This window comes from Rhinoraja longicauda, chromosome 35, assembly GCF_053455715.1.
Source record: "Rhinoraja longicauda isolate Sanriku21f chromosome 35, sRhiLon1.1, whole genome shotgun sequence".
NCBI classification, from domain to species: domain Eukaryota; kingdom Metazoa; phylum Chordata; class Chondrichthyes; order Rajiformes; family Arhynchobatidae; genus Rhinoraja; species Rhinoraja longicauda.
In genome coordinates, this window is record NC_135987.1 from 20,392,241 (window position 1) to 20,418,629 (window position 26,389).

Consider the following 26,389-nt stretch of genomic DNA (forward strand, 5'->3'; position numbering starts at 1 on the left):
GCTATGAATTTATCCAATGCTTCTGGGATCATCATTCAGGTGGTAACTTGGTGCATCAATTTAGTTTTGGTTTGGCTGCATTTGGACAGATTTTGAAGAGTCACAGTGATGATATGACAGTGTGCGTGAATAAATCCAAATAATTTAAACATTAATAACTCATTGTGGTAATTTTTGATAGAAATAAGACAAACCTTATTGTACAACGCTCCACATGGAATGTGTCTGTCTTGCCCCAAACTGGCATATAATGGACCAGTTCAGCCTAGTTTGGGAGAAGGGACTGTACCTGTTGTTCTATTTGAGCACTCGCCTATGATCTGGGCGGTATTGTTGAGAGTCTGAAGAATGGTCTCGACCCAAAACGTCACCTATTCCTTTTCTCCAGAGATGCTGTCTGACCCGCTGAGTTACTCCAGCTTTTTGTGTTTATCTAGAGTTTTCACAGTGTGGGAGGAGCCCGCATTCATCAGTCTTGGCTTGCTAGTCCAGCAACGTGGTCACGGTCCATCTGACATGTACAGCCCACAGCTATGTTCCTCAATGTCTGGGTAGGAGCTGGTCTTCCAGCCATCTTGCTCATGACAACAGGTAATAAATTAGTCTTTGCCAGAGTCACCAAAAGTAACAATTAAAAAGTGAAGGGAATAAGGAGTGTGCAAGGAACTGCAGGCGTTGGAATCTTGTGTAAAACACAGAGTGCTGGAGTAACTCAGTGGGCTAGGCAGCGTCTGTGGAGGAAATGGAAAGATGATGTTTCACATCAGAACCCTTCTTCAGACTCGAGTCTCTGAAGAGTCCCAACCCAAAATGTCCGTCTATCCATTCCTTCCGCAGATGCTGCCTGGCCCGCTGAGATACTCTGTATTTTGTGTTATTCAATAACAAGTTAAATAAGGATAAATTAGGTGGAGAATAAACAGCTATAGCAGGGCCTGAAACTACAGAAAATGTCTCCACCATTTTATAAAGATAATCTTTATTATAAAAAATTCAGTAGAAATAACAAAACTTCCATTAGCTTGACGCTAACAAAATACTTTTTCAAGTGTTAAGAAATCCAGTTGGGTATCTGTTTTCCACTATCATTGGTGAGTGGGATCACTTCTTTTTCTTGCCATGTGATATGATCTTCCTATTTTGAAAACCATTCTGCGTTTGACTGCATTTAACTTTCGGCGACAGTCTTTCTTTCAGTTTTCTCAGCAGTCTTCGAAAACAGTAGCAGAGTAATATCACGCACCCAATGGAAATGGCCGCCACGTCCAGCATGTAATACTGATAGAAGGCCATCTCGTACAGTGCGGGCCGCAGGTGCGGCGCTCCGTTGTGCCGTAGAACGTAGTCCAGCCAATACACGGTGCGGTTCACTGGGTGAAGAGGTTGGTCCCGATACAGTTTGGACAAGTACATCGCCTTCTTTTTGTAACTGGAAATCAGAGCAAACTCGTGTCAGTACATGTGCGCTGATTTGCTGTCTTTAAGCTTTTAATTAAGTGGCACTGCAGTAGAGTTGCTGCCTCACAGCGCCAGAGACCCAGGTTCCATCCTGACTACGGGTGCTGTCCGTACGGAGTTTGTACGTTCTCCCCGTGCGTGGGTTTCCTTCAGGATCTCCAGTTTCCTCCCACACTCTAAAGTTGTGCAGGTTTGTAGGTTAACTGGCTCGGTATAATTGTAAATCGTCCCTCGTGTGTGTAGGACAGCGTTAGTATGCGGGGATCACTGGTCGGCGCGCCGAAGGGCCTGTTTCCGCGATGCATCTCTAAACTAAACTAATTCCGGAGGTAATGTAATGGTTACTGGCACCAAGCAAATTTAGAAAAGGGCAAAGAAATCTGTTTTAAATAGAAAATGTTGCTTGTGAAGCCTTGTTGTGGAGTGCACTGGTTAGTTGGCGGATGCTGACTCAGAGGGAGAGGGTGTAGTATAGTAGTCAGAGGCAGGATATCTCGGTTTCCAGTTAGATCTAGATCAATTTGTACTTTGGACCAAGGAATGGCAAATGGAATTTACCCCTGACAAGTGTGAGGTGTGGTACTGTGTATGTGAAGCCAGTGGCAGGACTTGCACAGTGACTGGTAGGACCCTGGATTGTGTTGCAGAACACAGAGATCTAAAAGTACAGGTGCACGGTTCCCTGAAAGTGGAAAGTCAAGTGAACAGTGTGGTGAAGAAGACATTTGGCAAGCTTGCCTCTATTATAAGTCCATGTCATCGGAGCTGAAATAGGCCATTCGGCCCATCGAGTCTGCTCTGTCATTCAATTATGGCTGATCTATCTTTCCTTCTCAACCCCATTATCCTGCCTACACCCCATAACCCTTGATACCTTTACTAATTTCACTGTACCTTAATGGGTACATGTGACAATTAAATTGAATCTTGAATCTTAATCAAGAATCTGTCAAGCTCCACCTTAAAAATTGCCAAGACTTGGCCTTCAGGTTATTAAGAACTAAAGTTGGGACATAGCCTTAAGGTGGGGTTTGATTTAAGAGGACTTCAGGGGCAAGTTTTTCACTCAGAGTGTAGAATGTACCTGGAATAAGCTGCCAAAGTAAGCTGTACAGGTGGATACAATTAAGGCATCTAAACGATATTTAAACAGATATGGATAGGAAGGGTTTAAAAGGCCATGGGCCAACTTGGTCAGCATGGACAAGGTTTGTGTGCTATACAGCTCTATGACTTCTCAAAGAGAAACTGCAGGAGTTTGGGGAAAGGAAGCTGGGATCAAATGGGTTGCCCTTCAAGCTGATCGTTGCAACTGGAGGTGGGGTAACTGGTCAGCCTGGTGGTGGGGGTAATGGTTCTTACCTTGGGTTGGTGGTCACTGTGATGAGAGCTTGATAAATATCTTCTGTTGACATTCTGTTCCACGACAGATAAATCCCCATGCCTTTGGCATGAACTCTCGTCATGATATCGTAGTGGTCTCCAAAGAATGGTATCCCTACCACCGGCACGCCGTGGTAGATGGATTCATAGATACCATTCAAGCCCCCATGGCTCAAAAATGCTTTGACATTCTGGTTACCTAAATCAAATAACCCAATGTTAATATAACTGGCAGTGCCATGAGAATCTGTTAAACTTTGTAAATATTAGTCTGAGAGAAGTAGCAGAAACAGGTTCTTCGGGCAATCAAGAGGATTGTCACAGTCAACCGTGCTTCCATTTTATCATGCAGTGTGGAAACAGGCCCTTCGGCCCAACTTGCTTAATCCTAATGCAACATGTTCCAGCTACACTAGTCCCACCTGCCTGCATTTGGGATAGTCAATAGACAATAGGCGCAGGAGGAGGCCATTTGGCCCTTCGAGCCAGCACCACCATTCAATGTGATCATGGCTGATCATTCTCAATCAGTACCCCGTTCCTGCCTTCTCCCCATACCCCCTGACTCCACTATCCTTAAGAGCTCTATCTAGCTCTCTCTTGAATGCATTCAGAGAATTGGCCTCCACTGCCTTCTGAGGCAGAGAATTCCACAGATTTACAACTCTCTGACTGAAAAGGTTTTTCCTCATCTCCGTTCTAAATGGCCTACCCCTTATTCTTAAACTGTGGCCCCTGGTTCTGGACTCCCCCAACATAGGGAAAATGTTTCCTGCCTCTAACGTGTCCAACCCCTTAATAATCATATATGTTTCGAATAGTCCCAGACCCAGTCTCAACTGCCACCTCTGCCAGCTTGGTCCATACATCCGCCACCCTTTGTGTGAAAAGGTCATCCCTCAGATTCCTATTAAATCTTTTCCCCTTCACCTTAAACCTATGTCCTCTGGTCCTCGATTCGCCTACTCTGGGCAAGACTCTGCATCTACCCCTCTCGTGATTTTATACACCTCAATGAGATCACCCCTCATCCTCCTGCCCTCCAGGGAATAGAGTCCCAGCTTACTCAACCTCTTTAGAGAGCTATTTAGTCCTGGCAACATCCTCGTCAATCTTCTCTGTATCCTTTCCAGCCTGACAACATATTTCTTATAACATGGTGCCCAGAACTGAACACAATACTCTAAATGCGGTCTCACCAACATCTTATACAACTGCAACATGACCTCCCAACGTCTATACTCAATACTTTGACTGATGAAGGCCAATGTACCAAACTACCTTGTCTATCTGCGACTCGACCTGCAAGGAACCATGCACCTGTATTCCCAGAGCCCTACCATTCACTGTGTAGGTCCTGCCCATGTTAGACTTCCAAAAATACAACACCTCACATTTCTCTGTATTAAATTCCATCAACCATTCCTCAGCCCACCTGGCCAATCGATCAAGATCCTGCTGCAATATTTCACAACCATCTTCACTATCTGCAAAACCACCCACTTTTGTATCATCAGCAAACTTGCTAATCTTGCTATGTATGTTGTCATCCAAATCATTGATGTAGATGACAAACAGTAACTAGCCCAGCACCGAACCCTGAGGCACACCACTAGTCACAGGCCTCCAGTCTGAGAAGCAACCTTCCACCATCACCCTCTGCTTCCTTCCATGGAGCCAATTCACTATCCATTCAGCTATCTCTCCTTGGATCCCATGCGATCTAACCTTCCAGAGCAGCCTACCATGCGACAACTTCAAATGCCTTACTGAAATCCATGTACACAACATCTACAGCTCTGCCCTCATCCACGTTTTTGGTCAATTCTGTTTCAGTTGCTTTCAAGGTCAAGGTCTCAGCAGATGAGCTGCTCACCAGAACCAGATCATGAAAAGTAAATTGAATTGTTGCTGCATTTATATATAATGTCTTGGAAAATAGGGCCACCTTCATAGAACACAAGAAAATAGGAGCAGGAGTAGGCCAACTGGCCCCTCGAGCCCGTTCCGCCATTCAATATGATCATGGCTGATCCTACCCCACCCCCCTTCCCACTATCACCCTTCTTCCCACCCAAAAGAACCGTGTGATCTCCTGGGAGAGGCGAAAAACCGGATAAAAACCCAGGCCAATTTGGGGGAAAAATCCGGGAAATTCCTCTCCGACCCCAAGCTAGGCGATCGAAACTTGTCCAGGAGATTACTCAGGTCTTACTATACTAACAATAGCTCATGTCCACTTCCCTGCCCTCTCCCCGTAACCCCTAATTCCCTTGTCTATTAAAAAACAATCTATTTCTGTTTTTAATTTATTTAACGTTCCTGCTTCCACAGCTCCCTGAGGCAGCGAGAAAGGGAACTCACCTTGGGCAATATGTTAGTTTTCACTTTGTTGGCTTGTAATTTAAAGTCACGGTGGTACAGTCCACGCATTTTAAAATCTCATTGTTTAGTTGGTGATCAAAACCTATGGCAACAGTCAACAATTGGGTGCACCAGAAGACTACTGATACATACCAAGCAGGTCATTCTGTGGGATCCATTCCATCAGCTTTGTATTATTCCCCAAGCCACCTGGCTTCTTTCCAAAATACCTGAAGGATGAAGAAGAGATGGATGGCATGACCCAATTTTACAAAGAGCTGCGAGGTGGAATGAAGGAAGAGACGACTTTTAAAACAAAACCAACAGGGAACACAGGGAGAAAAGATGAAATTACATCAAAGAGGAGAGCAACATTTTTTTTCCCCAGAGATATAAAAATTAAGAAAGGGACAAGAATGGACGTTGGACTGCTGGAAAGATGATAATGTGGAATGAGGAAATGGCAGAGGAACTGAATAACTTGGAGGGAGGAAGAAACTCACTCACTCACTCCACAACTCATCTGCCCTTTCTTCAACATTATCACTTGCCCTCTTTTAAGACATTCTTTCCTCAATCTCTATCTTCCTATTTATTTTTAATTGGACAGCTTAGCTTGATTATGGGTGGCGCGGTGGCGCAGCGGTAGAGTTGCTGCCTTACAACGAATGCAATGACGGGTTCCATCCTGACTACGGGTGCCGTCTGTACAGAGTTTGTACGTTCTCCCCGTGACCAGCGTGGGTTTTCTCCGAGATCTTCGGTTTCCTCTCACACTCCAAAGACGCACAGGTATGTAGGTTAATTGGCTTGGTAAATGTAAAAATTGTCCCTAGTGGGTGTAGGATAGTGTTAATGTATGGGGATCGGTGGTTGGCACGGACCCGGTAGGCCGAAAGGGCTAGTTTCCACGCTGTATCTCTAAACTAAAATTTCTCTCCCCTTTTTTGCTTTTTTTCATTGCCTTACCTTCCCCATCCTCGAGCTTCCTACTTTTCTATGCCAGCTCTTGTTCACTCACCTCCAGATTACTCTGTGAGGCAAACGTCCCACAGCAGCTGTTAATTTTGTTGATAACTCTTCCGACAGGTACTTGACTCCAGCACCAAATGACACCACCACCACCCCATCCACAGCATCCTCCACCCAGGTGGTCAGCTCCTGCAGATAAATCAAAAACACAAACGTTAGCAATATCGTGCAGTGATACAGCGCGGAAACAGGCCCTTTCGGCCCGCGCCGACTAGTGATCCCCGCACACTAACACTATCCTACACACACTGGGGACAATTTTTACATTTACCAAGCCAATTAACCTACAAACCTGTGCGTCTTTGGAGTGTGGGAGGAAACCGAAGATCTCGGAGAAAATCCACGCAGGTTACGGGGAGAACGTACAGACAGCACCCGTAGTCGGGATCGAACCCGGGTCTCCGGCGCTGCATTCGCTGTAAGGCAGCAACTCTACCGCTGCGCCACCGTGACCGCTCTGAAGCAATAAAGTCCATCTACGATATTCTAGGGATTGATAAGTTCTAGTATGTTTCTACAGGTCCAGCTTACTACAATGAGTTTCTCCTTACTCCTTTGCCTTGCTGTCATTGAGAGAAAGGTTGCTGTCTCTACACCAGGTCACAAAGTTCTCAATCTCCCTCCTGTACTCCGTCTCATCATTATCTGATATCCGGCCGACTACAGTGGTGCCATCTGCAAATTTGTAAATTGGTCGACACAAAATGGTGGTGAAACTCAGCGGGTCAGGCACCATCTCGGGAGAGAAGGAATGGGTGACGTTTCGGGTAGAGACCCTTCTTCAGACCCGAGATGCTGCCTGGCCCGCTGAGTTACACTAGCATTTTGTGTCTTCCTTCGATTTAAACCAGCATCTGCAGTTTTTTTTCCTACACAATTTGTAAATTGAATTGGATTGTACTCGGCTCCACGGGCGATAAAGAGGGTAGAGACATTCTACTTTTTCTGTGAACTTTTCACACATTAGCCTTACATTTAATACTGCCTAATTAAATCACAAACCGTTTCAGAGCAAATCAAACCGGACTCTGGGTATCTGCAGAATATAGACAATAGGTGCAGGAGGAGGCCATTCGGCCCCTCGAGCCAGCACCACCATTCAATGTGATCATGGCTGATCATTCTCAATCAGTACCCCGTTCCTGCCTTCTCCCCATACCCCCTGACTCCTCTATCCTCAAGAGCTCTATCTAGCTCTCTTGAATGCATCTAGCTTTCCTTTAATCGAGAGCGGAGAGGTGTGGCGTTGCCAAGAATGGCCCAGATATTGTCTACGCTTTCCCATTCACTATTCCAAGATTCCACTTGCACACTATACAGTATTTACAGAGGCCAACTCATCTGACTTTGGAATGCAGAAGGAAACCTCACCATCACAGCATGCAAACTCCACACAGACAGCACCCGAGGTCAGGATTGAACCCGGGTCTCTGACGCTGTGAGGCAGCAGCTCCACAAGTCTGGTGTTCTCCACAAAAGACTTCCAAGTGCAAGCGTTTTGGGTCGAGATGCTTCTTCAGACTTCAGTTCTAGTGTATCGTATTAAAACACAGAGACAACCATTTGCTACCCTCGGTCAATAAAGTAAATTCTGCAGATCGACACAAAAAGCTGGAGTAACTCAACGAGACAGGCAGCATCTCTGGAGGGAAGGAATGGGTGACGTTTCAGGTCGAGACTCTTCAGATTTTTGTATCTACCTCCGGTTTAAACCAGCATCTGCAGTTCCTTCCTACAAATAAACTGCAGTCTGAAGAAACGTTGTGGCCTGAAACGTCACCTATTGCTTTACCCAGAGATGCTGCCTGACCCGCGGAGTTACTTTGTGACTATGTTTATTATTACTCCTGTGCCAGGTTTGAAGACAGACGCAGACCACAAGCACTGGTTTCATTGCTCAAGGCCACAGATGTTAAGGGCAATACCCCTGGGGAACTGGAGCCTGGTTGCTTCCTCTGACATACACAGAATATTTTCCACTCTTCCCTTCAACACCACATCACCATTTTAATTATCACCGGTCTGTAGCTGCTCCTTTCTTACTGCCTGCTGGCTGTGATGCGTTGGAGTTGTGTTGAAAAATAGCCCTGTTCACAAGTTATAGGAGTAGAATCAGGCCATTCGGCCCATCGAGTCTACTCCGCCATTCAATCATGGCTGACCTCTGCCTCCTAATTCCATTCTCCTGGCTTCCCCCTTAACCCTTGACACCCGTTCTAATCAAGAATTTGTCTATATTTGTCTTAAAAATATCCACTGACTTGGCCTCCACAGCCCTCTGTAACAATGAGTTCCACGGATTAACTACCCTCTGACTAAAGAAGTTCCTCCTCATCTCCTTTCTAAAAGAGCGTCCTTTAATTATGAGGCTGTGACCTCTGGTCCTAGACTCTCCCACCAGTGGAAACATCCTCTCCACTCTATCTATGCCTTTCATTATTCTGTAATTCTAACTCCACTCCACTATCATCACAGTGGGCTCGATAAACAGACAGTGCCTGAACTATCCAAGACAGCAGTAGTCAAACACTTGGCCTTCTAAACCAGAGATACAAACTCAAATCCCAAACAAAATAATAATGGGATAATAACAATGAACCTTATTACTGAAGACCACAGTAGGATTGGCATAGAAATCCATCTAGTTATCTAAAGCAAATGTTATGTTGGCTCTGAAGAAGGGTCTCGACCCGAAACATCACCCATTCCTTCTCCAGAGATGAGTTACTCCAGCGTTTTGTGTGTCTATCTTCATGTTGGCTTTTATTGCAAGGGGATTTAATGAATAAAGATATTTTATTACAATTATATTACTCTTGATCAGACCACATCTGGAGTAATTGTGTTCAGGGCCCTTCTTCAGTCTGATCAGGGAAGCAAAATGTCTGAAGAAGGGTCCCGACTCAAAACGCCGACTGTCCATTCCCACCGCACATGCTGCCTGACTCACTGAGTTTCTCCACCACTTTGTTTCTTTGCCCTTTACACAAGTCTCCACAAGATCACAAGGTTAACACAAAAGAGGGAGTTATACAGGATGGATCCTGGCAATGATTGTCTTGGAGACAGACAGACACAAAAAGCTGGAGTAACTCAGCGGGCCAACATTCCCACCACAGATGCTGCCTGACCCCCTGATTTACTCCAGCTTTTTGTGTCTGTCTTCGGTTTAAACCAGCATCTGCAGTTCCTTCCTGCACCTATCGTCTGCAGTTCCTTGGTACACATCATTGTCCTGGAACTCCCTATACAAGAGCACTGCAGAAGAAACTATCACCAGAATGACAGCTGAGGTTTAAATCACCACGTTGGCAACTTGCCAGTAATGCTCACATCACAAAGAAACACTGAAAATAGGTGCAGGAGGGTGCCATTCGGCCCTTCTAGCCAGCACCGCCATTCATTGTGATCATGGCTGATCATCCACAATCAGTAACCCGTGCCTGCCTTCTCCCCATATCCCTTGATTCCGCTAGCCCCATGAGCTCTATCTAACTCTCTGTACAAAAGGGACGGGTTACACCTTAACAGCAGGGGGACCAACATTCTGGCAGGCAGGTTTGCTAGTGCTACACGTGTGGGTTTAAACTAAGTAGTGGGGGGGAGGGGTTGACAAATTGGGAATATGAAGATGGAGTTAAAGGGGAAGCGAATACAGGAGAAACTGTAAAGGACTCGAATGAATGGGAAGGGAAGTTCTAGAAGGGATATGAGAGTAAGGTCAGGGCCAATTGTGACCGGTGTGAGAGGGGAGGTTAATACCGAAGTTAAAGTGTTGTATTTAAATGCGCGAAGTATAAAAAATAAAGTGGATGAGCTTGAGGCTCAGTGAGACATGGGCAAGTATGATGTTGTGGGAATCACTGAGACATGGCTACAAGAGGACCAGGGCTGGGAGCTGAATATTCAGGGGTACATAACGTACAGAAAAAAAAGGCAGGTGGGGAGAGGGGGTGGGGTAGCTCTGTTGGTAAGGAATGATATTCACTCCCTTGCAAGGAGTGACATAGAATCAGGAGATGTAGAATCAATATGGATAGAGATGAGGAATTGTAAGGGTAAAAAGACCCTAATGGGAGTCATCTACAGGCCCCCAAACAGTAGCCTCGACATAGGGTGCAAGTTGAATCAGGAGCTAAAATTGGCATGTCACAAATGTAATGCTAAAAATCAGGTTGGTAATGGACCGCAGGAAAGAGTTTGTGGAGTGTCTCCGAGATGGATTCTTAGAACAGCTTGTACTGGAGCCTACCAGGGAGAAGGCAATTCTGGATTTAGTGTTATGTAATGAACCTGACCTGATAAGGGGACTTGAGGTAAAAGAGCCATTAGGAGGCAGTGACCACAATATGATAAGTTTTAATCTACAAATTGAGAGGGAGAAGGGAAAATCGGAGGTGTCAGTATTACAGTATAGCAAAGGGGATTACAGAGGCATAAGGCAGGAGCTGGCCAAAATTGACTGGAAGGAGGCCCTAGCAGAGAAGACTGTGGAACAGCAATGGCAGGTATTCCTGGGAATAATGCAGAAGTTGCAGGATCAATTTATCCCAAAGAGGAGGAAAGATTCTAAGGGGAGTAAGAGGCACCCGTGGCTGACAAGGGAAGTCAAGGACAGCATAAAAATAAAAGGGAAGAAGTATAACATAGCAAAGAAGAGTGGGAAGCCAGAGGATTGGGACTCTTTTAAAGAGCAACAGAAGATAACTAAAAAGGCAATACGGGGAGAAAAGATGAGGTACGAGGATAAACTAGCAAATAATATAAAGGAGGATAGTAAAAGCTTTTTTAGGTATGTGAAGAGGAAAAAAATAGTCAAGGCAAATGTGGGTCCCTTGAAGACAGTAGCAGGGGAATTTATTATGGGGAACAAGGAAATGGCAGACGAGTTGAACCGTTACTTTGGATCTGTCTTCACTAAGGAGGATACAAACAATCTCCCAGATGTTCTAGTGGCCAGAGATCCTAGGGTGACAGAGGAACTGGAGGAAATCCACATTAGGCAGGAAAAAGTTTTGGGTAGACTGATGGGACTCAAGGCTGATAAATCCCCAGGGCCTGATGGTCTGCATCCCGGGGTGCTTAAGGAGGTGGCTCTAGAAATTGTGGACGCATTAGTGATTATTTTCCAATGTTCTATAGATTCCGGGTCAGTTCCTGTGGATTGGAGGGTAACTAATGTTATCCCACTTTTCAAGAAAGGAGGGAAATTATAGACCAGTTAGTCTGACATCAGTGGAAGATGCTGGAGTCAATTATAAAAGACGAAATTGCTGAGCATTTGGATCGCAGTAACAGGATCGTTCGGAGTCAGCATGGATTTACGAAGGGGAAATCGTGCTTGACTAATCTGGAATTTTTTGAGGATGTAACTAGGAAAATTGACAGGGGAGAGCCGGTGGATGTGGTGTACCTCGACTTTCAGAAAGCCTTAGACAAGGTCCCACATAGGAGATTGGTGGGCAAAATTAGAGCACATGGTATTGGAGGTAGGGTACTGACATGGATAGAAAGTTGGTTGACAGACAGAAAGCAAAGTGGGGATAAATGGGTCCCTTTCAGAATGGCAGGCAGTGACTAGTGGGGTACCGCAAGGCTCGGTGTTGGGACCGCAGCTATTTACAATATACATCAATGACTTGGATGAAGGGATTAAAAGTACCATTAGCAAATTTGCCGATGATACAAAGCTAGGTGGCAGTGTGAACTGTGAGGAAGATGCTATGAGGTTGCAGGGTGACTTGGACAGGTTGTGTGAGTGGGCGGATGCATGGCAGATGCAGTTTAATGTAGATAAGTGTGAGGTTATCCACTTTGATGGTAAGAATAGGAAGGCAGATTATTATCTGAATGGTGTCAAGTTAGGAAAAGGGGACGTACAACGTGATCTGGGTGTCTTAGTGCATCAGTCACTGAAAGGAAGCATGCAGGTGCAGCAGGCAGTGAAGAAAGCCAATGGAATGTTAGCCTTCATAACAAGAGGAGTTGAGTATAGGAGCAAAGAGGTCCTTCTGCAGTTGTACAGGGCCCTAGTGAGACCGCACCTGGAGTACTGTGTGCAGTTTTGGTCTCCAAATTTGAGGAAGGATATTCTTGCTATTGAGGGCGTGCAGCGTAGGTTTACTAGGTTAATTCCCGGAATGGTGGGACTGTCATATGTTGAAAGACTGGAGCGACTAGGTTTGTATACACTGGAATTTAGAAGGATGAGAGGGGATCTTATCGAAACGTATAAAATTATTAAGGGGTTGGACACGTTAGAGGCAGGAAACATGTTCCCAATGTTGGGGGAGTCCAGAACCAGGGGCCACAGTTTAAGAATAAGGGGTAGGCCATTTAGAACAGAGATGAGGAAAAAAAAATTTAGTCAGAGAGTTGTGAATCTGTGGAATTCTCTGCCTCCGAGGGCAGTGGAGGCCAATTCTCTGAATACATTCAAGAGAGAGCTAGATAGAGCTCTTAAGGATAGCGGAGTCAGGGCGTATGGGGAGAAGGCAGGAACGGGGTACTGATTGAGAATGATCAGCCATGATCACATTGAATGGCGGTGCTGGCTCGAAGGGCCGAATGGCCTTCTCCTGCACCTATTTTCTATTGTCTATTGTCTTAAATCCATCCAGTGAATTGGCCTCCACTGCCCTCTGTGGCAGAGAATTCCACAAATTCACAACTCTCTGGGTGAAAAAGTTTCTTCTCACCTCAGTTTTAAATGGCCTCCCCTTTATTCTTAGACTCTATGGCCCCTGGTTCTGGACTCCCCCAACATTGGGAACATTTTTCCTGCATCTAGCTTATCCAGTCCTTTCATAATTTTATACATCTCAATAAGATCCCCTCTCATCCTTCTAAACTGCAGTGGATACAAGCCCAATCTTTCACAAAAGACGTTAAGATTAATAGTTCAGCACTATCTTCGCAGACAGAATCAGAGTCAATCTCTCAGATCAGAGTAACGAAGACTACTCCTGCGCCTATTTTCTATGTTTAGATTTAGATTTAGAGATACAGCGCGGAAACAGGCCCTTCGGCCCACCGGGTCCGCGCCACCCAGCGATCCCCGCACATTAACACTATCCTACACACACTAGGGACAATTTTTACATTTACCCAGTCAATTAACCTACGTACCTGTACGTCTTTGGAGTGTGGGAGGAAACCGAAGATCTCGGAGAAAACCCACGCAGGTCATGGGGAGAACGTACAAACTCCGTACAGACGGTGCCCGTAGTCAGGATCGAACCTGAGTCTCCGGCGCTGCATTCGCTGTAAGGCAGCAACTCTACCGCTGCGCCACCGTGCCGCCCGTTTGTATGATGGCAGAGCAGCCTCGACGGGCCGAATGGCCTAATTCTCCACGAGTGCTCGTTTTACATTCACAAACAAGAGTTGCGGAGGACGCATAAACAGCAGAAGACAAATTGCCATCGTATTCCCCCCAGTCTCAGACTGCAAGCCTATTAATTCCTTATCATCAAATCGACCGCGAGGGTGGGTTCAATTAACGAACAGGCCAAGTGCGCAAGTACTTCAACGCTTCTGCGAGCTGCCATTCAACTTCACCAGGAACAGGCCCGGGGAACCAGTGTAAAACAAGTGTCAACGTGACAGGGAGGCCCACTACGCCTAACCCGTCACCTCACCACCCCGCCTCAGACTCAAAGAAGACAGAAGACACAAATTTTCCACTTTGCGGTCCGTATCGGTACCATTCACCACTTAAATCAATACTGCATCCCTGATTCCATTACAGCCACAGTATTGATCGCTCGGATAAGACTGTCTCCTTGACTCCCTGATCAGTGTGTGTTTCCATGGCAACGTCTATAAATGTATAGATCGCAGAGAGCACGTCTAAAAATGCGTTCATGTGAGTAATCAGGAAAATTGAAAACTCTTCATTAAAACAGAGCTGGCGGCGTTTTAGTTTAGTTTAGAGATACATCACGGAAACAGGCCCTTCGTCCCATCGAGTCCGTGCCCACCCACACACTAACACTTTCCTACACACACAAAGTGACAATTTACAATTATGCCAAGCCAATAAGCTGACAAACCTGGACATCTTTGGAGTGTGGGAGGAAACCGAAGATCTCGGAGAAAACCCACGCAGGTCACGGGGAGAACATACAAACTCACTCTTTCCCTAGAAGTCTCATTGCATCCCCTTCACAAGTCACGTTGAATACACTACAATGAATCCACCACCCAGATCATCGTCAGGTTATGTGGGTAGACACAAAATGCTGGAGTAACTCAGCGGGTCAGGCAGCATCTCAGGAGAGAAGGAATGGGTCGAGACCCTTCTTCAGACTATGTCAGGTCATTCGGGGGTCCCAGCACATGTCCTTGCCTACAGCCTCCAGAAACTATTAGAACCTAAAGTATGTACAGTCTGGTCGCCTGGTTACAGGGCGTGGAGGCTGTGGAGAGCATGCACAGGAGGTTCACCAGAATGTCGCCTGGACTAGAGGGCATTAGGTTGTATAAACTTGGATTGCTATCTCCAGAATGTCAGAGGTTGAGGGGAGACCTGTTAGAATTTCATAGATATAGAATTATGAGCGTCATAGATAGTGTAAGAAAATAACTGCAGATGCTGGTACAAATCGAAGGTATATATTTCACAAAATGCTGGAGTAACTCAGCAGGTCAGGCAGCATCTCAGGAGAGAAGGAATGGGCGACGTTTCGGGTCGAGACCCTTTTTCAGTCCGATGTCAGGGGGGCGGGACAAAGGAAGGATATAGGTGGAGACAGGAAGATAGAGGGAGAACTGGGAAGGGGGAGGGGAAGAGAGGGACAGAGGAACTATCTAAAGTTGGAGAAGTCGATGTTCATACCACTGGGCTGCAAGCTGCCCAGGGCGAAATATGAGGTGCTGTTCCTCCAATTTCCGGTGGGCCTCACTATGGCACTGGAGGAGGCCCATGACAGAAAGGTCAGACTGGGAGTGGGAGGGGGAGTTGAAGTGCTCAGCCACCGGGAGATCAGGTTGGTTAAGGCGGACTGAGTGAATGTGTTGAGCGAAACGATCGCTGAGCCTGCGTTTGGTTTCGCCGATGTAAAGAAGTTGACATCTAGAGCAGCGGATACAATAGATGAGGTTGGAGGAGGTGCAGGTGAACCTCTGTCTCACCTGGAAAGACTGTTTGGGTTCTTGGATGGAGTTGAGGGGGGAGGTAAAGGGACAGGTGTTGCATCTCCTGCGGTTGCAGGGGAAAGTGCCTGGGGTTGGGGTGGTTTGGGTGGGAAGGGACGAGTGGACCAGGGAGTTACGGAGGGAGCGGTCTCTGTGGAACGCATAGGTGAGCGTCATAGATAGGATCACCAGTCCGAAACTCTCCCCCACGGGTGGAGATGCCAAGGACCAGAGGGAGTAGCTTTGTGGTGCGTGCGTCAAGGTTTAAAGGAGATGTTTAGTTTAGTGTAGAGATACAGCGCGGAAACAGGCCCTTCGGCCCACCGGGTCCGCACCGACCAGCGATCCCCGCACACTAACACTATCCCTACACACACTAGGGACAATTTTTTTACAGTTACCAAGCCAATTAACCTACAAACCTGTATGTCTTTGGAGTGTGGGAGGATACCGAAGATCTCGGAGAAAACCCACGCAGGTCACGGGGAGAACCTACAAACTCCGTACAGACGGCGCCCGTAGTCGGGATGGAACCCGGGTCTCCGGCGCTGCATTCGGTGTAAGGCAGCAACTCTACCGCTGGGCCACCTGCGTGGGGTAAGCTTTCTTTACAGGGGGTGGTGGGGGCCTGGAACGCGCTGCCAGGGGCGGTAGTGGAGCCAGAGGAGCTAGTGATGTTCAATACGATGTTAGAATGGCATTTGGATATGCAGAGATATGGATTGCACGCAGGCAGAGGAGATTGTTCTATTGTGCTGCTGCAAGTAAGAATTTCATTGTTCTATCTGGGACAATAAAACGCTCTAGACTAGTTTAACCCGACATCATGTTCGGGACAGACATTGTGGGCTTGAGGGCCTGTACCTGTGCTTTAGATTTAGAGATAGATACAGCGCGGAAACAGGCCCTTCGGCCCACCGAGTCCGTGCCGCCCAGTGATCCTCGCACACTAACACTATCCTACACCCACTAGGGACAATTTTTACATTTGCCCAGCCAATTAACCTACATACCTGTTCGTCTTTGGAGTGTGGGAGGAAACCGAAGATCTCGGAGAAAACCCACGCAGGTCACGGGGAGACTTCATACAGACGGCGCCTGTAGTCAGGATCGAACCCGAGTCTCCGGCACTGCATTCGCTGCAAGGCAGCAACTCCACCGCTGCGCCACCGTGCCGCCCCGTGGTGTGTTACTGTTGTGTTTATGACCCATTTATCCCTGCTGTTTCCTGCCTGTCACCGAGACCTACGGGGCACTGATTGAGAATGATCAGCCATGATCACATTGAATGGCAGTGCTGGCTCGAGGGGCCGAATGGCCTCCTCCTGCACCTATTGTTTATTGTCTACCCCACTGTATTCCCACCCCCACGTGGCCACATTTTGCTCTATACCCTCTACGCCGCACTCTACTGAGCGCCTTCTTACGGTCTCTCCTCTCTTATCTCTTCTGCTCTTATCTCTTCTGCTAGTTACAACCTGAAATAAACTCATGTTATTTATTCCCTCACCATATCTCTCTGGACTCTGCCCCAACCCGTCCTCATTTCCTCACTGCCTGTCACCACTAAGTGGACTCCAGCATTCTCCTGGCACACCTCCCACATTTGCCAACCACACTGCATATTCCATATTTCGCTTGGGCAGCTTGCAGCCCAGTGGTATGAACATTGACTTCTCCAACTTTAGATAGTTCCTCTGTCCCTCTCTTCCCCTCCCCTTCCCAGTTCTCCCACTGTCTTCCTGTCTCCACCTATATCCTTTGTTTGTCCCGCCCCCCTGACATCAGTCTGAAGAAGGTATTTATTCACAAAATGCTGGAGTAACTCAACAGGTCAGGCAGCATCTCAGGAGAGAAGCAATGGGTGACGTTTCGGGTCGAGACCCTTCTTCAGACAAAGGGTCTTGACCCGAAACGTCACCCATTCCTTCTCTCCTGAGATGCTGCCTGACCTGCTGAGTTACTCCAGCATTTTGTGAATAAATACCTTCGATTTGTACCAGCATCTGCAGTTATTTTCTTACTCAGTCCGAAGAAGGGTCTCGACCCGAAACGTCACCCATTCCCTCTCTCCTAGATGCTGCCTGACCCGCTGAGTTACTCCAGCATTTTGTGATACCTTCGATTTGTATCTGCATCTGCAGTTAGTTTCCTACACTGCACACCTAACTCTCTCCACTGCCCGGCGTGCCAGGGTTTGGTACGCCAACGAATACTCTATGGAACTCAGGGCGGCCCGGTGGTGCAGCGGTAGAGTTGCTGCCTTAAAGCGAATGCAGCGCCGTGGACCCGGGTTCCATCCTGACTACGGGCGCCGTCTGTACGGAGTTTGTACGTTCTCCCCTTGACCGCGTGGGGTTTCTCCGAGATCTTCGGTTTCCTCCCACACTCCAAAGATGTGCAGGTTTGTAGTTTAATTTGCTTGGTGTATGTGTAAATTGTCCCTAGTGTTTTGTAGGATAGTGTTAGTGTGCGGGGATCGCTGGTCGGTGCGGACTCAGTGGGCCGAAGGGCCTGTTTCCGCGCTGTATCTCTAAAATAAACTAAAAGAACTAAACTTCTACAGGTGCGTATGGTCGAGAGTACACTGACTGGTTGCATCATGGCCCGGTTCATCAAGTCAAACACTCAGGAACGACGGAGGTGGCAGAGGTGTCATGGGTACTGACCTCCCCACATCAAATGGATCTACAGGAGGCACTGCCCCAAGAAGGCAGCCAATATCATCAAAGACCCACACTACCCTGGCCACCCTCTCATCTCGCCACTACCATCGGGAAGAAGGTACGGGAGCCTGAAAACCGTGTCATCAAGGTTCAGGAACTGCTTCTTCCCAGCAACAAACATGCTTTGGAACATTGTACAACAATAACCTCAGCAACTGTGAAGTTCTATGGAACTGTGTCTTTGGTTGTAACACAGACTTCAGTATCTGCATTGTTATGGTCACCTCATATAACCGTTATTAATTTATTGGGCCATTCTTTGGAAAGTGAACCAAAAATGTCACACACGTGACCAGACGTCAATAGACACTAGGTGCAGGAGTATCATCACATAAAGCAATACATTAAAAATTCTTGTAAAAGATTAATCCTATTCATCGCTATTTTCTTACCTACAGAACTATAATGCATCAGTCTGAAGAAGGGTCTCGACCCGAAACGTCACCCATTCCTTCTCTCCTGAGATGCTGCCTGACCCGCTGAGTTACTCCAGCATTTTGTGAATAAATACCTTCGATTTGTACCAGCATCTGCAGTTATTTTCTTACACGAACTATAATGCATGTCTGCTAAAGATATGAACATTCTAGCTTTTTAAAATTCAGAGTTTGTAAAATAAAACTGAGTTATGAAAAATATGATTCCATGTGAGGTCACACACGTGACCAGTCGTATTTGACCTCTGACCCCAAACGTTTCGGGTCGAGACCCTTCTTCAGACTGATGTCAGGGGGGCGGGACAAAGGAAGGATATAGGTGGAGACAGGAAGATAGAGGGAGATCTGGGATGGGGATGGGAAGGAGGGACAGAGGAAGTATCTAAAGTTGGAGAAGTCGATGTTCATACCACTGGGCTGCAAGCTGCCCAAGCGAAATATGAGGTGCTATTCCTCCAATTTAAGGCGGGCCTCACTATGGCACTGGAGGAGGCCCATGACAGAAAGGTCAGACTGGGAGTGGGAGTTGAAGTGCTCAGCCACCGGGAGATCAGGTTGGTTAAGGCAGACTGAGCGAAGGTGTTGAGCGAAACGATCGCCGAGCCTGCGTTCGCCGATGTAAAGAAGTCGACATCAAGAGCAGCGGATACAAGAGATGAGGTTGGAGGAGGTGCAGGTGAACCTCTGTCTCACCTGGAAAGACTGTTTGGGTCCTTGGATGGAGTTGAGGGGGGAGGTAAAGGGACAGGTGTTGCATCTCCTGCGGTTGCAGGGGAAAGTGCCCGGGGTTGGGGTGGTTTGGGTAGGAAGAGACGAGTGGACATGGGAGTTACGGAGGGAACGGTCTCTGCGGAACTTGGAACCTTGACTCTCGGCTCTTGTGTCAAGCAACGTGAGTTAACCGTCCATTGTCACCTATACCCAGAACAGAAAGGTGAAACTCACACCTGCTTCTGGAACCCAAAAGACTGCGGGTTTTTTACCCTGCAAGTCATACTTGGTCTCATTTTGCACTCAATAATTTCTGGTTTTTGACCATTTATTTTTAATTAAAAAAAATCCAAGATCATTTGAAACCAAACCGAATTGATACTGTATGTGTTCACTTCAGTTTGGCCACATTTCTTCAGTTTAGAAGTTCAGACAAAATGGTTCATATCATTGAGCAAAATACAAAGTGCCGGAGTAACTCCAGCAGTTCAGTAACTTTGAAGTTCGGATCGCATAATGGAAGACTTGACCTGGAACGCCTCCTGCCCATTCCCTCCACAGATTCTCGCTTAGTTTATAAGTAACAGGAGCAGAATTAGGCCATTCGGCCCATCAAGTCTATTCCGCTATTCAATCATGGCTGATCTATCTCTCCCTCCTAACCCCATTCTCCTGCCTTCTCCCCACAACCCTTGACATCCGTACTAATCAAGAATCTATCCATCTCTGCCGTAAAGATATCCACTGACTTGGCCTCCACAGCCTTCTGTGACAAGGAATTCCACAGATTCACCACCCTCTGACTAAAGCAGTTCCTCCAGCACACTGCGCTTTGCTCGAGACTCCAGCATCTGCATCTCCTTGTGCCTCTGTGATTATGATCATTAATCGTTACTTGGGTGCCTTTGGGTTTCATCGTTACTTTTTGCACATCTTTTCATTCATTTGTTCTATATCTCTCTATATCACCGTCTATATCTCTTGTTGCCCTCTCCCCCGACTCTCAGTCTGAAGAAGGATCTCGACCTGAAACGCCACCCATTCCATCTCTCCAGAGACGCTGCCTGACCCGCGGAGTTACCTCAGCCACTTGTGTCTCTGCACGGTATCACTCACCTCTGAGAGTGGGTTTGCCTGCCTGGTGAGGATGCCACCCACAAACACAATCGAGGGCAGAGTTGGTCGCGGGAACTCCAGGGCCATGTCAGTGCAGAGAAGAAACATGCTGGAGGCTTGGACCACATCCATCATGGACCTGGAGGGCCCGTCTTTGTGCTTCTTTATAATGGAGTCATATTTGGGCAGGATGGCCCATCTGGTGCCCAAGCGACTGATAACATAAATTAAACTGTTCCAACCACGTTCCAGGAGATTCATCCGATCGGTCATGAGGGAATTAAATTCGGGGACATAGGAGACCGGTGCTGGAGCGCCAAGTTCTGCCGGGAACCACAGCCCGGTAGAAAAGGTCACGTGCCTGATGCCCAAGATTTCAGCGTAGACATAACCACACATCTCGTTGGGGTCCACCAGCAGCAGGTCAAACTTCTCTTCCCTCAGTCGCTCCTCCAGGTTCCGGTTGCTCACCATTAGCCCACAGTTTGCAGAGTAGGACTCCAGGATGGCAAACAGCTCCAGCGAGGTCAGCTTCCCAGAGAAGATGTTCCTCATCCTCTCCTGCAGGAACTGGTCGGCAGTCTGGCTGGTGAACATGCCGGGGTATAGCTGAGAGCGATAGTGAGGGGACGGCTCGATCTCTCGGCCCTGGGACACCACGAGAACCACCTCGTGGCCTTGGCTGTGCAGCGCCTTGGCCAGTGTCCGGAATATCTGCAGGTGGCTCTCGAACATGATGGGCGGGATGACCATCATCTTGGCTGCCATGGAAAGATTGGAGGTGGCGAAGGCCAACAGGAGGTAACAAAGCACTTTCATCCTGCAGAGAGGAACAGACAACAGGACTGTTAATATTTAGTTTAGTTTAGAAGATACAGCATGGAAACAGGCCCTTCGGCCCAACAGGTCCGCACCGACCAACGATCCCCACACATTACACCCACTAGGGACAATTTTTACATTTACCAAGCCAATTGGTAAACCGTGTCCCGTATTTGGGAGTGAGGAAGTTGGCAACCCTACTAATACGGGACAAGGGCGGTCCCGTATGGGAGAAACTAATTTAGCCCAAAATACGGGATGTCCCGGCTAATACGGGCCAGTTGGCAACCCTAATTTGTACACATACACATGCGGCACGGTGGCGCAGCGGTAGAGTTGCTGCCTTACAGCGAATGCAGCGCCGGAGACTCAGGTTCGATCCTGACTACGGGTGCTGTACTGTACGGAGTTTGTACGTTCTCCCCGCGACCTGCGTGGGTTTTCTCCGAGATCTTCGGTTTCCTCCCACAGTCCAAAGACGTACAGGTATGTAGGTTAATTGACTGGGTAAAATGTAAAAAAAATTGTCCCTAGTGTGTGTAGGATAGTGTTAGTGTGCGGGGATCGCTGGGCGGTGCGGACTTGGTGGGCCGAAAAGGCCTGTTTCCGCGCTGTATCTGAAATATGAAAATAATAATATGAAAACATACAGTAGTGAGCCTCTGACACACACAGAAGAGTATAGCACAGGAACAGTCCATGCCCAGAATGCCCGTGCTAAACATGATTCCAAGTTAAATTAATCTCCTCTGCCTACACTTGATCCATATCCAAGTGCCCATCTAAAAGCCTCTTAACAGCACAATCGTTTCTGCCTTCATCACCACCACTGGCAGCGTATTCCAAGCCCCCACCACTCTCTGTAAAAAAACTTGCCCCACACATCTCCTTTAAACTTTGCCTCTCACCTGAAACCCAATACCCTCTAGTCTTTGACATTTTCACCTTGGGGAAAAGATTCTGTCTACACTATCTATGCCTCTCATAATTTTATATACTTCTATCAGGTCTCTCCACAACCACTGACGTTCCTGAGAAAACAATCCAAGTTTCTCCAACCTCTACTTGTAGCTAATGCCCTCGACACCAATAGACGATAGACATTAGGTGCAGGAGGAGGCCATTCGGCCCTTCGAGCCAGCACCGCCATTCACTGTGATCATGGCTGATCATCCACAATCAGTACCCCGTTCCTGCCTTCTCCCCATATCCCTTGACTCCGCTATCTTTCAGAGCTCTATCTACCTCTCTCTTGAAAGCATCCAGTGAATTGGCCTCCACTGCCTTCTGTGGCAGAGAATTCCACAGATTCACAACTCTCTGGGTGAAAAAGTTTTTCCTCATCTCTGTTCTAAATGGCCTACCCCTTATTCTTAAACTGTGGCCCCTGGTTCTGGACTCCCCCAACATCGGGAACATGTTTCCTGCCTCTAACGTGTCCAATCCCTTAATAATCTTAAATGTTTCGATATGATTTGAATATGTTTCAACCAGGCAGCATCCTACACACGCTCCAAAGCCTCCACATCCTTCCACTAATGGGGGTGGCCACAACTGCAAGCAATACTCCAAATGCAACCTAACAACATTTTGTGAAGCTACAGATTAGTAAGTTAAGAATTAATATGAAGCCACAACTCACAATTGTCCATAAACCCCATGTAAACTATCAGTAACAAATGAAAAGTCAGGAGCTGGACGAGGAACCATCAGAAGCAAAGTGTTACTCAGTCGACGCGCAAATGTTTAATTTAGTTTAGAGACACAACGTGGAAACAGGCCCTTCGGCCCACCAAGTCCGTGCTGACCAGCGATCTCCACACACTAATACTATCCTACACACACTAGGGTACAATTTACAATTATACCAATCCAATTAACCAACAATCCTGTACGTTTTCAGAGTGTGGGAGGAAACCGGAGCACCCGGAGAAAACCCACACGGTCACGGGGAGAACGTACAAACTCCACACCAATAGCGTCTGTAGTTGGGATTGAACCCGGATCCTTGGCGCTGTGAGGAAGCAACTCTGCTGCTACACCACCGTGCCTCCCTTGTATTTATGGCAACCCAACATCTACTATCTTTCCCAAACATCTACTATGTTTATATACGTTGCTGCTGCAAATAAGAGTTTCATTGTTCCGTTTCGGGATATGACAACAAACGCCTGACTCTTGGCAAAACAAACCTTTCCATGGTATCTCACTACATGTGACTACTTAAAACAGAAACCTAATCTGTCCCCTACTGTGACCGCCCGTGACCTTTCCCTTCCTCTTGCAGTGCATTGTTCCCCAAACCCAGTTCAGCAGCAGGATAAGCTTCCATCAGAGAGAGAGAGAGGGGGAGGGAGGGAGAGGAGGAGAGAGAGGGGGAGAGGGAGTGAGGGGGAGAGGGGGAGGGGGATGGGGAGAGAGGGGGAGGGGGAGTGGGAGTGTGCCTCACTCAGGAATAGATTAGGCCCAAATGCCAGCAGGCCTGTCCTTGTAGATCTACTACAGACTCACGGGCATTCTCCAGCAGATACCCTGGGCAACGCTGAGTTCCCAACTCAGACTGGCACAAATACACATCATGAGGTAGGGGTTGTCTCACATCAACAACCCAAAAACATCTCACAAAGAGAAGGAAAAAGCACTCCCATTCTTGCACTAAACGTTATTCCCGATATTCCCTTCATCCTGTATCTGTGCACTGTTGGCAGCTCGATTGTAATCATGTGTTTTTTTAGAGATACAGCACGGAAACAGGCCATTCGGCCCACCGGGTCCGCGCCGCCCAGCGATCCCCTCACATTAATACTATCCTACACACACTAGGGACAATTTTTACATTTGCCCAGCCAATTAACCTACATACCAGTACGTCTTTGGAGTGTGGGAGGAAACCGAAGATCTCGGAGAAAACCCACGCAGGTCACGGGGAGAACGTACAAACTCCGTACAGACGGCACCCGTAGTCAGGATCGAACCTGAGTCTCCGGCGCTGCATTCGCTGTAAGGCAGCAACTCTACCGCTGCGCCACCGTGCCGCAAATACACACCGTGCTGGTTAGCACGCAACAAAAGCTTTTCACTGTACCTCGCTCGGTACACGTGACAATAAACTCAACTAAAACCCATTTAAAACTGCACACTTCCCCTTAGTAACAAAGATCCTGCAATCAAAGATATTCTCCAACTCGTGGACAGTCAGGATGAAAATGTAAAAATCCAGAGGGCACAACTTAAAGATCAGATGGGAAAATGTTTTAAGGAGACTGCTATTGAGGCAGTGCAGCGTAGGTTCATGAGGTTAATCCCCGGGATGGAGGGACTGTCATATGAGGAAAGATTGGAAAGACTGGACTTGTATTCACTGGAATTTGGAAGGATGAGAGGGGATCTGATAGAAACGTATAAAATTATAAAAGGACTGGACAAGCTAGATGCAGGAAAAATGTTTCCAATGTTGGGGGAGTCCAGAACCAGGGGCCACAGTCGAAGAATAAAGGGGAGGCCATTTAAAACTGAGATGACAAAAAACTTTTTCACCCAGAGAGTTGTGAATTTGTGGAATTCTCTGCCACAGAGGGCAGTGGAGGCCAATTCACTGGATGAATTTAAAAGAGAGTTAGATAGTGCTCTAGGGGCTAACGGAATCAAGATATATGGGGAGAAGATTACTGATTGTGGATGATCAGCCATGATCACAATGAATGGCGGTGCTGGCTCGAAGGGCCAAATGGCCTCCTCCTGCACGATTAGTGCAAGGTAAAGCCAGTAAAGTCCGATCAAGGTCAGTCTGAAGAAGGGTCTCGACCTGAAACATCACCCATTCCTTCTCTCCTGAGATGCTGCCTGACCCGCTGAGTTACTGCAGTATTTTGTGTCCACTTTCGGTGTAAACCAGCATCTGCAGTTCTTGTCCTATTCAAGGTTAGTCCAAGTGTCACCAATGAGGTAGATAGTAGTTCAGGGCTGCTCTCTGGTTGTGGTAGGACGGTTCACTTGCTTGATGTTACAATGTTTTAGATAGAGTGAGCTACAAAACTCTCTGTTGCTCCAATCTCCCACATGTACCATAAAAAAACTTGAGATCAAAATACAAATTCCATTTGAGTGACTGGCTCAATGTTGTTTGTACCTTGGAACAGCCAAGGGTTTCTTTTGTAAAACCAAAGTCAACTGGAATGGCGACCATCAGAACGTATTGTGCTTCGTGTTGTTTTCCTCTTTTATTCCCAACTTGACAAAACTCAACAGACTGGAGCTCGGAAATGAGTTGTAAGACTGCAACCAGTGGCTGCTCTGCCTCGCCTCGCCAACACAGGAAGCTAGCCGGGATAATGCGAGCAGTCAGACTCTTGTTTGCAGTTCTAGGCACGGGTGGTAAACCCCACAGCTTGTAACCTGACTGATACTGCACATAACCTCTGCCTACCTTTCCCCTCCCTCTCCCCACTCTCTCCCCCTCCACACTCTCCCCTCCCCACTCTCTCCCCCTCCACACTCTCCCCTCCCCACACTCTCCCCTCCCCACACTCTCTCCCTCCCCACTCTCCCCCTCCCTCCCCTCCCCACTCTCTCCCTCTCCCCACTCTCTCCCTCTCCCCACTCTCCCCCCTCCCCACTCTCTCCCTCTCCCCACTCTCCCCCCTCCCCACTCTCTCTCCCCTCCCCTCTCTCCCCATTCTCCCCCCTCCCCTCCCCACTCTCTCCCTCTCCCCACTCTCTCCCTCTCTCCCCACTCTCTCCCCCTCCCCACTCTCTCCCCCCCTCCCCACTCTCCCCCTCCCTCCCCTCCCCACTCTCTCCCTCTCTCCCCCTCCCTCCCCTCCCCACTCTCTCCCTCTCCCCACTCTCTCCCCCTCCCCACTCTCTCCCTCTCTCCCCCTCCCCCCCTCCCCACTCTCTCCACCCTCCTCCTCACTTTCTCTTCCTCCCCACTCGCTCCCCTTCGCCACTCTTTCCCATTCCCCGCTCTCTCCCTCTCCTCCTCCCCTCTCTCACTACCTACCTCTCCTCTCCCCACCTCTCCCTTCTCTCCCTACCTCTCCTCTCTCTACCTACCTCTCCCTTCTCTCTCCACCTTACCTCTCCCCTCTCTACCTACCTCTCCTCTCCTCTCCCCTCCCCGCCCCCCTCGTCTCCCCCTCACCTGTGGGGCTGGGCTGGGCTGGGGTTTCTGGTCGGTGTCCCACCTCTCTCTCTCGCTGA

The 26,389-nt window shown here is 47.8% G+C and overlaps 1 protein-coding gene across 2 annotated transcripts; it reads right to left on the bottom strand.

Annotated features, from left to right (window-relative positions):
• Positions 1 to 1,009: 1,009 nt before the first annotated feature.
• On the bottom strand, positions 1,010 to 26,389 carry LOC144609960 (2-hydroxyacylsphingosine 1-beta-galactosyltransferase-like). 2 transcript variants are annotated; one of them, XM_078428366.1, is made up of 7 exons: positions 26,331 to 26,389; positions 25,317 to 25,506; positions 20,366 to 21,185; positions 6,227 to 6,366; positions 5,359 to 5,435; positions 2,821 to 3,040; positions 1,010 to 1,429 (listed from the first exon to the last, which is right to left on the bottom strand). In XM_078428366.1, exons 3-7 carry the CDS (start codon positions 21,182 to 21,184, stop codon positions 1,102 to 1,104), a joined length of 1,584 nt encoding a protein of 527 aa, XP_078284492.1. In that variant the 5' UTR covers position 21,185; positions 25,317 to 25,506; positions 26,331 to 26,389; the 3' UTR covers positions 1,010 to 1,101. The 2 variants fall into 2 exon arrangements, with proteins under 2 accessions (XP_078284492.1, XP_078284493.1); XM_078428367.1 differs by lacking the exon at positions 25,317 to 25,506 and having other exon boundaries at positions 26,331 to 26,386.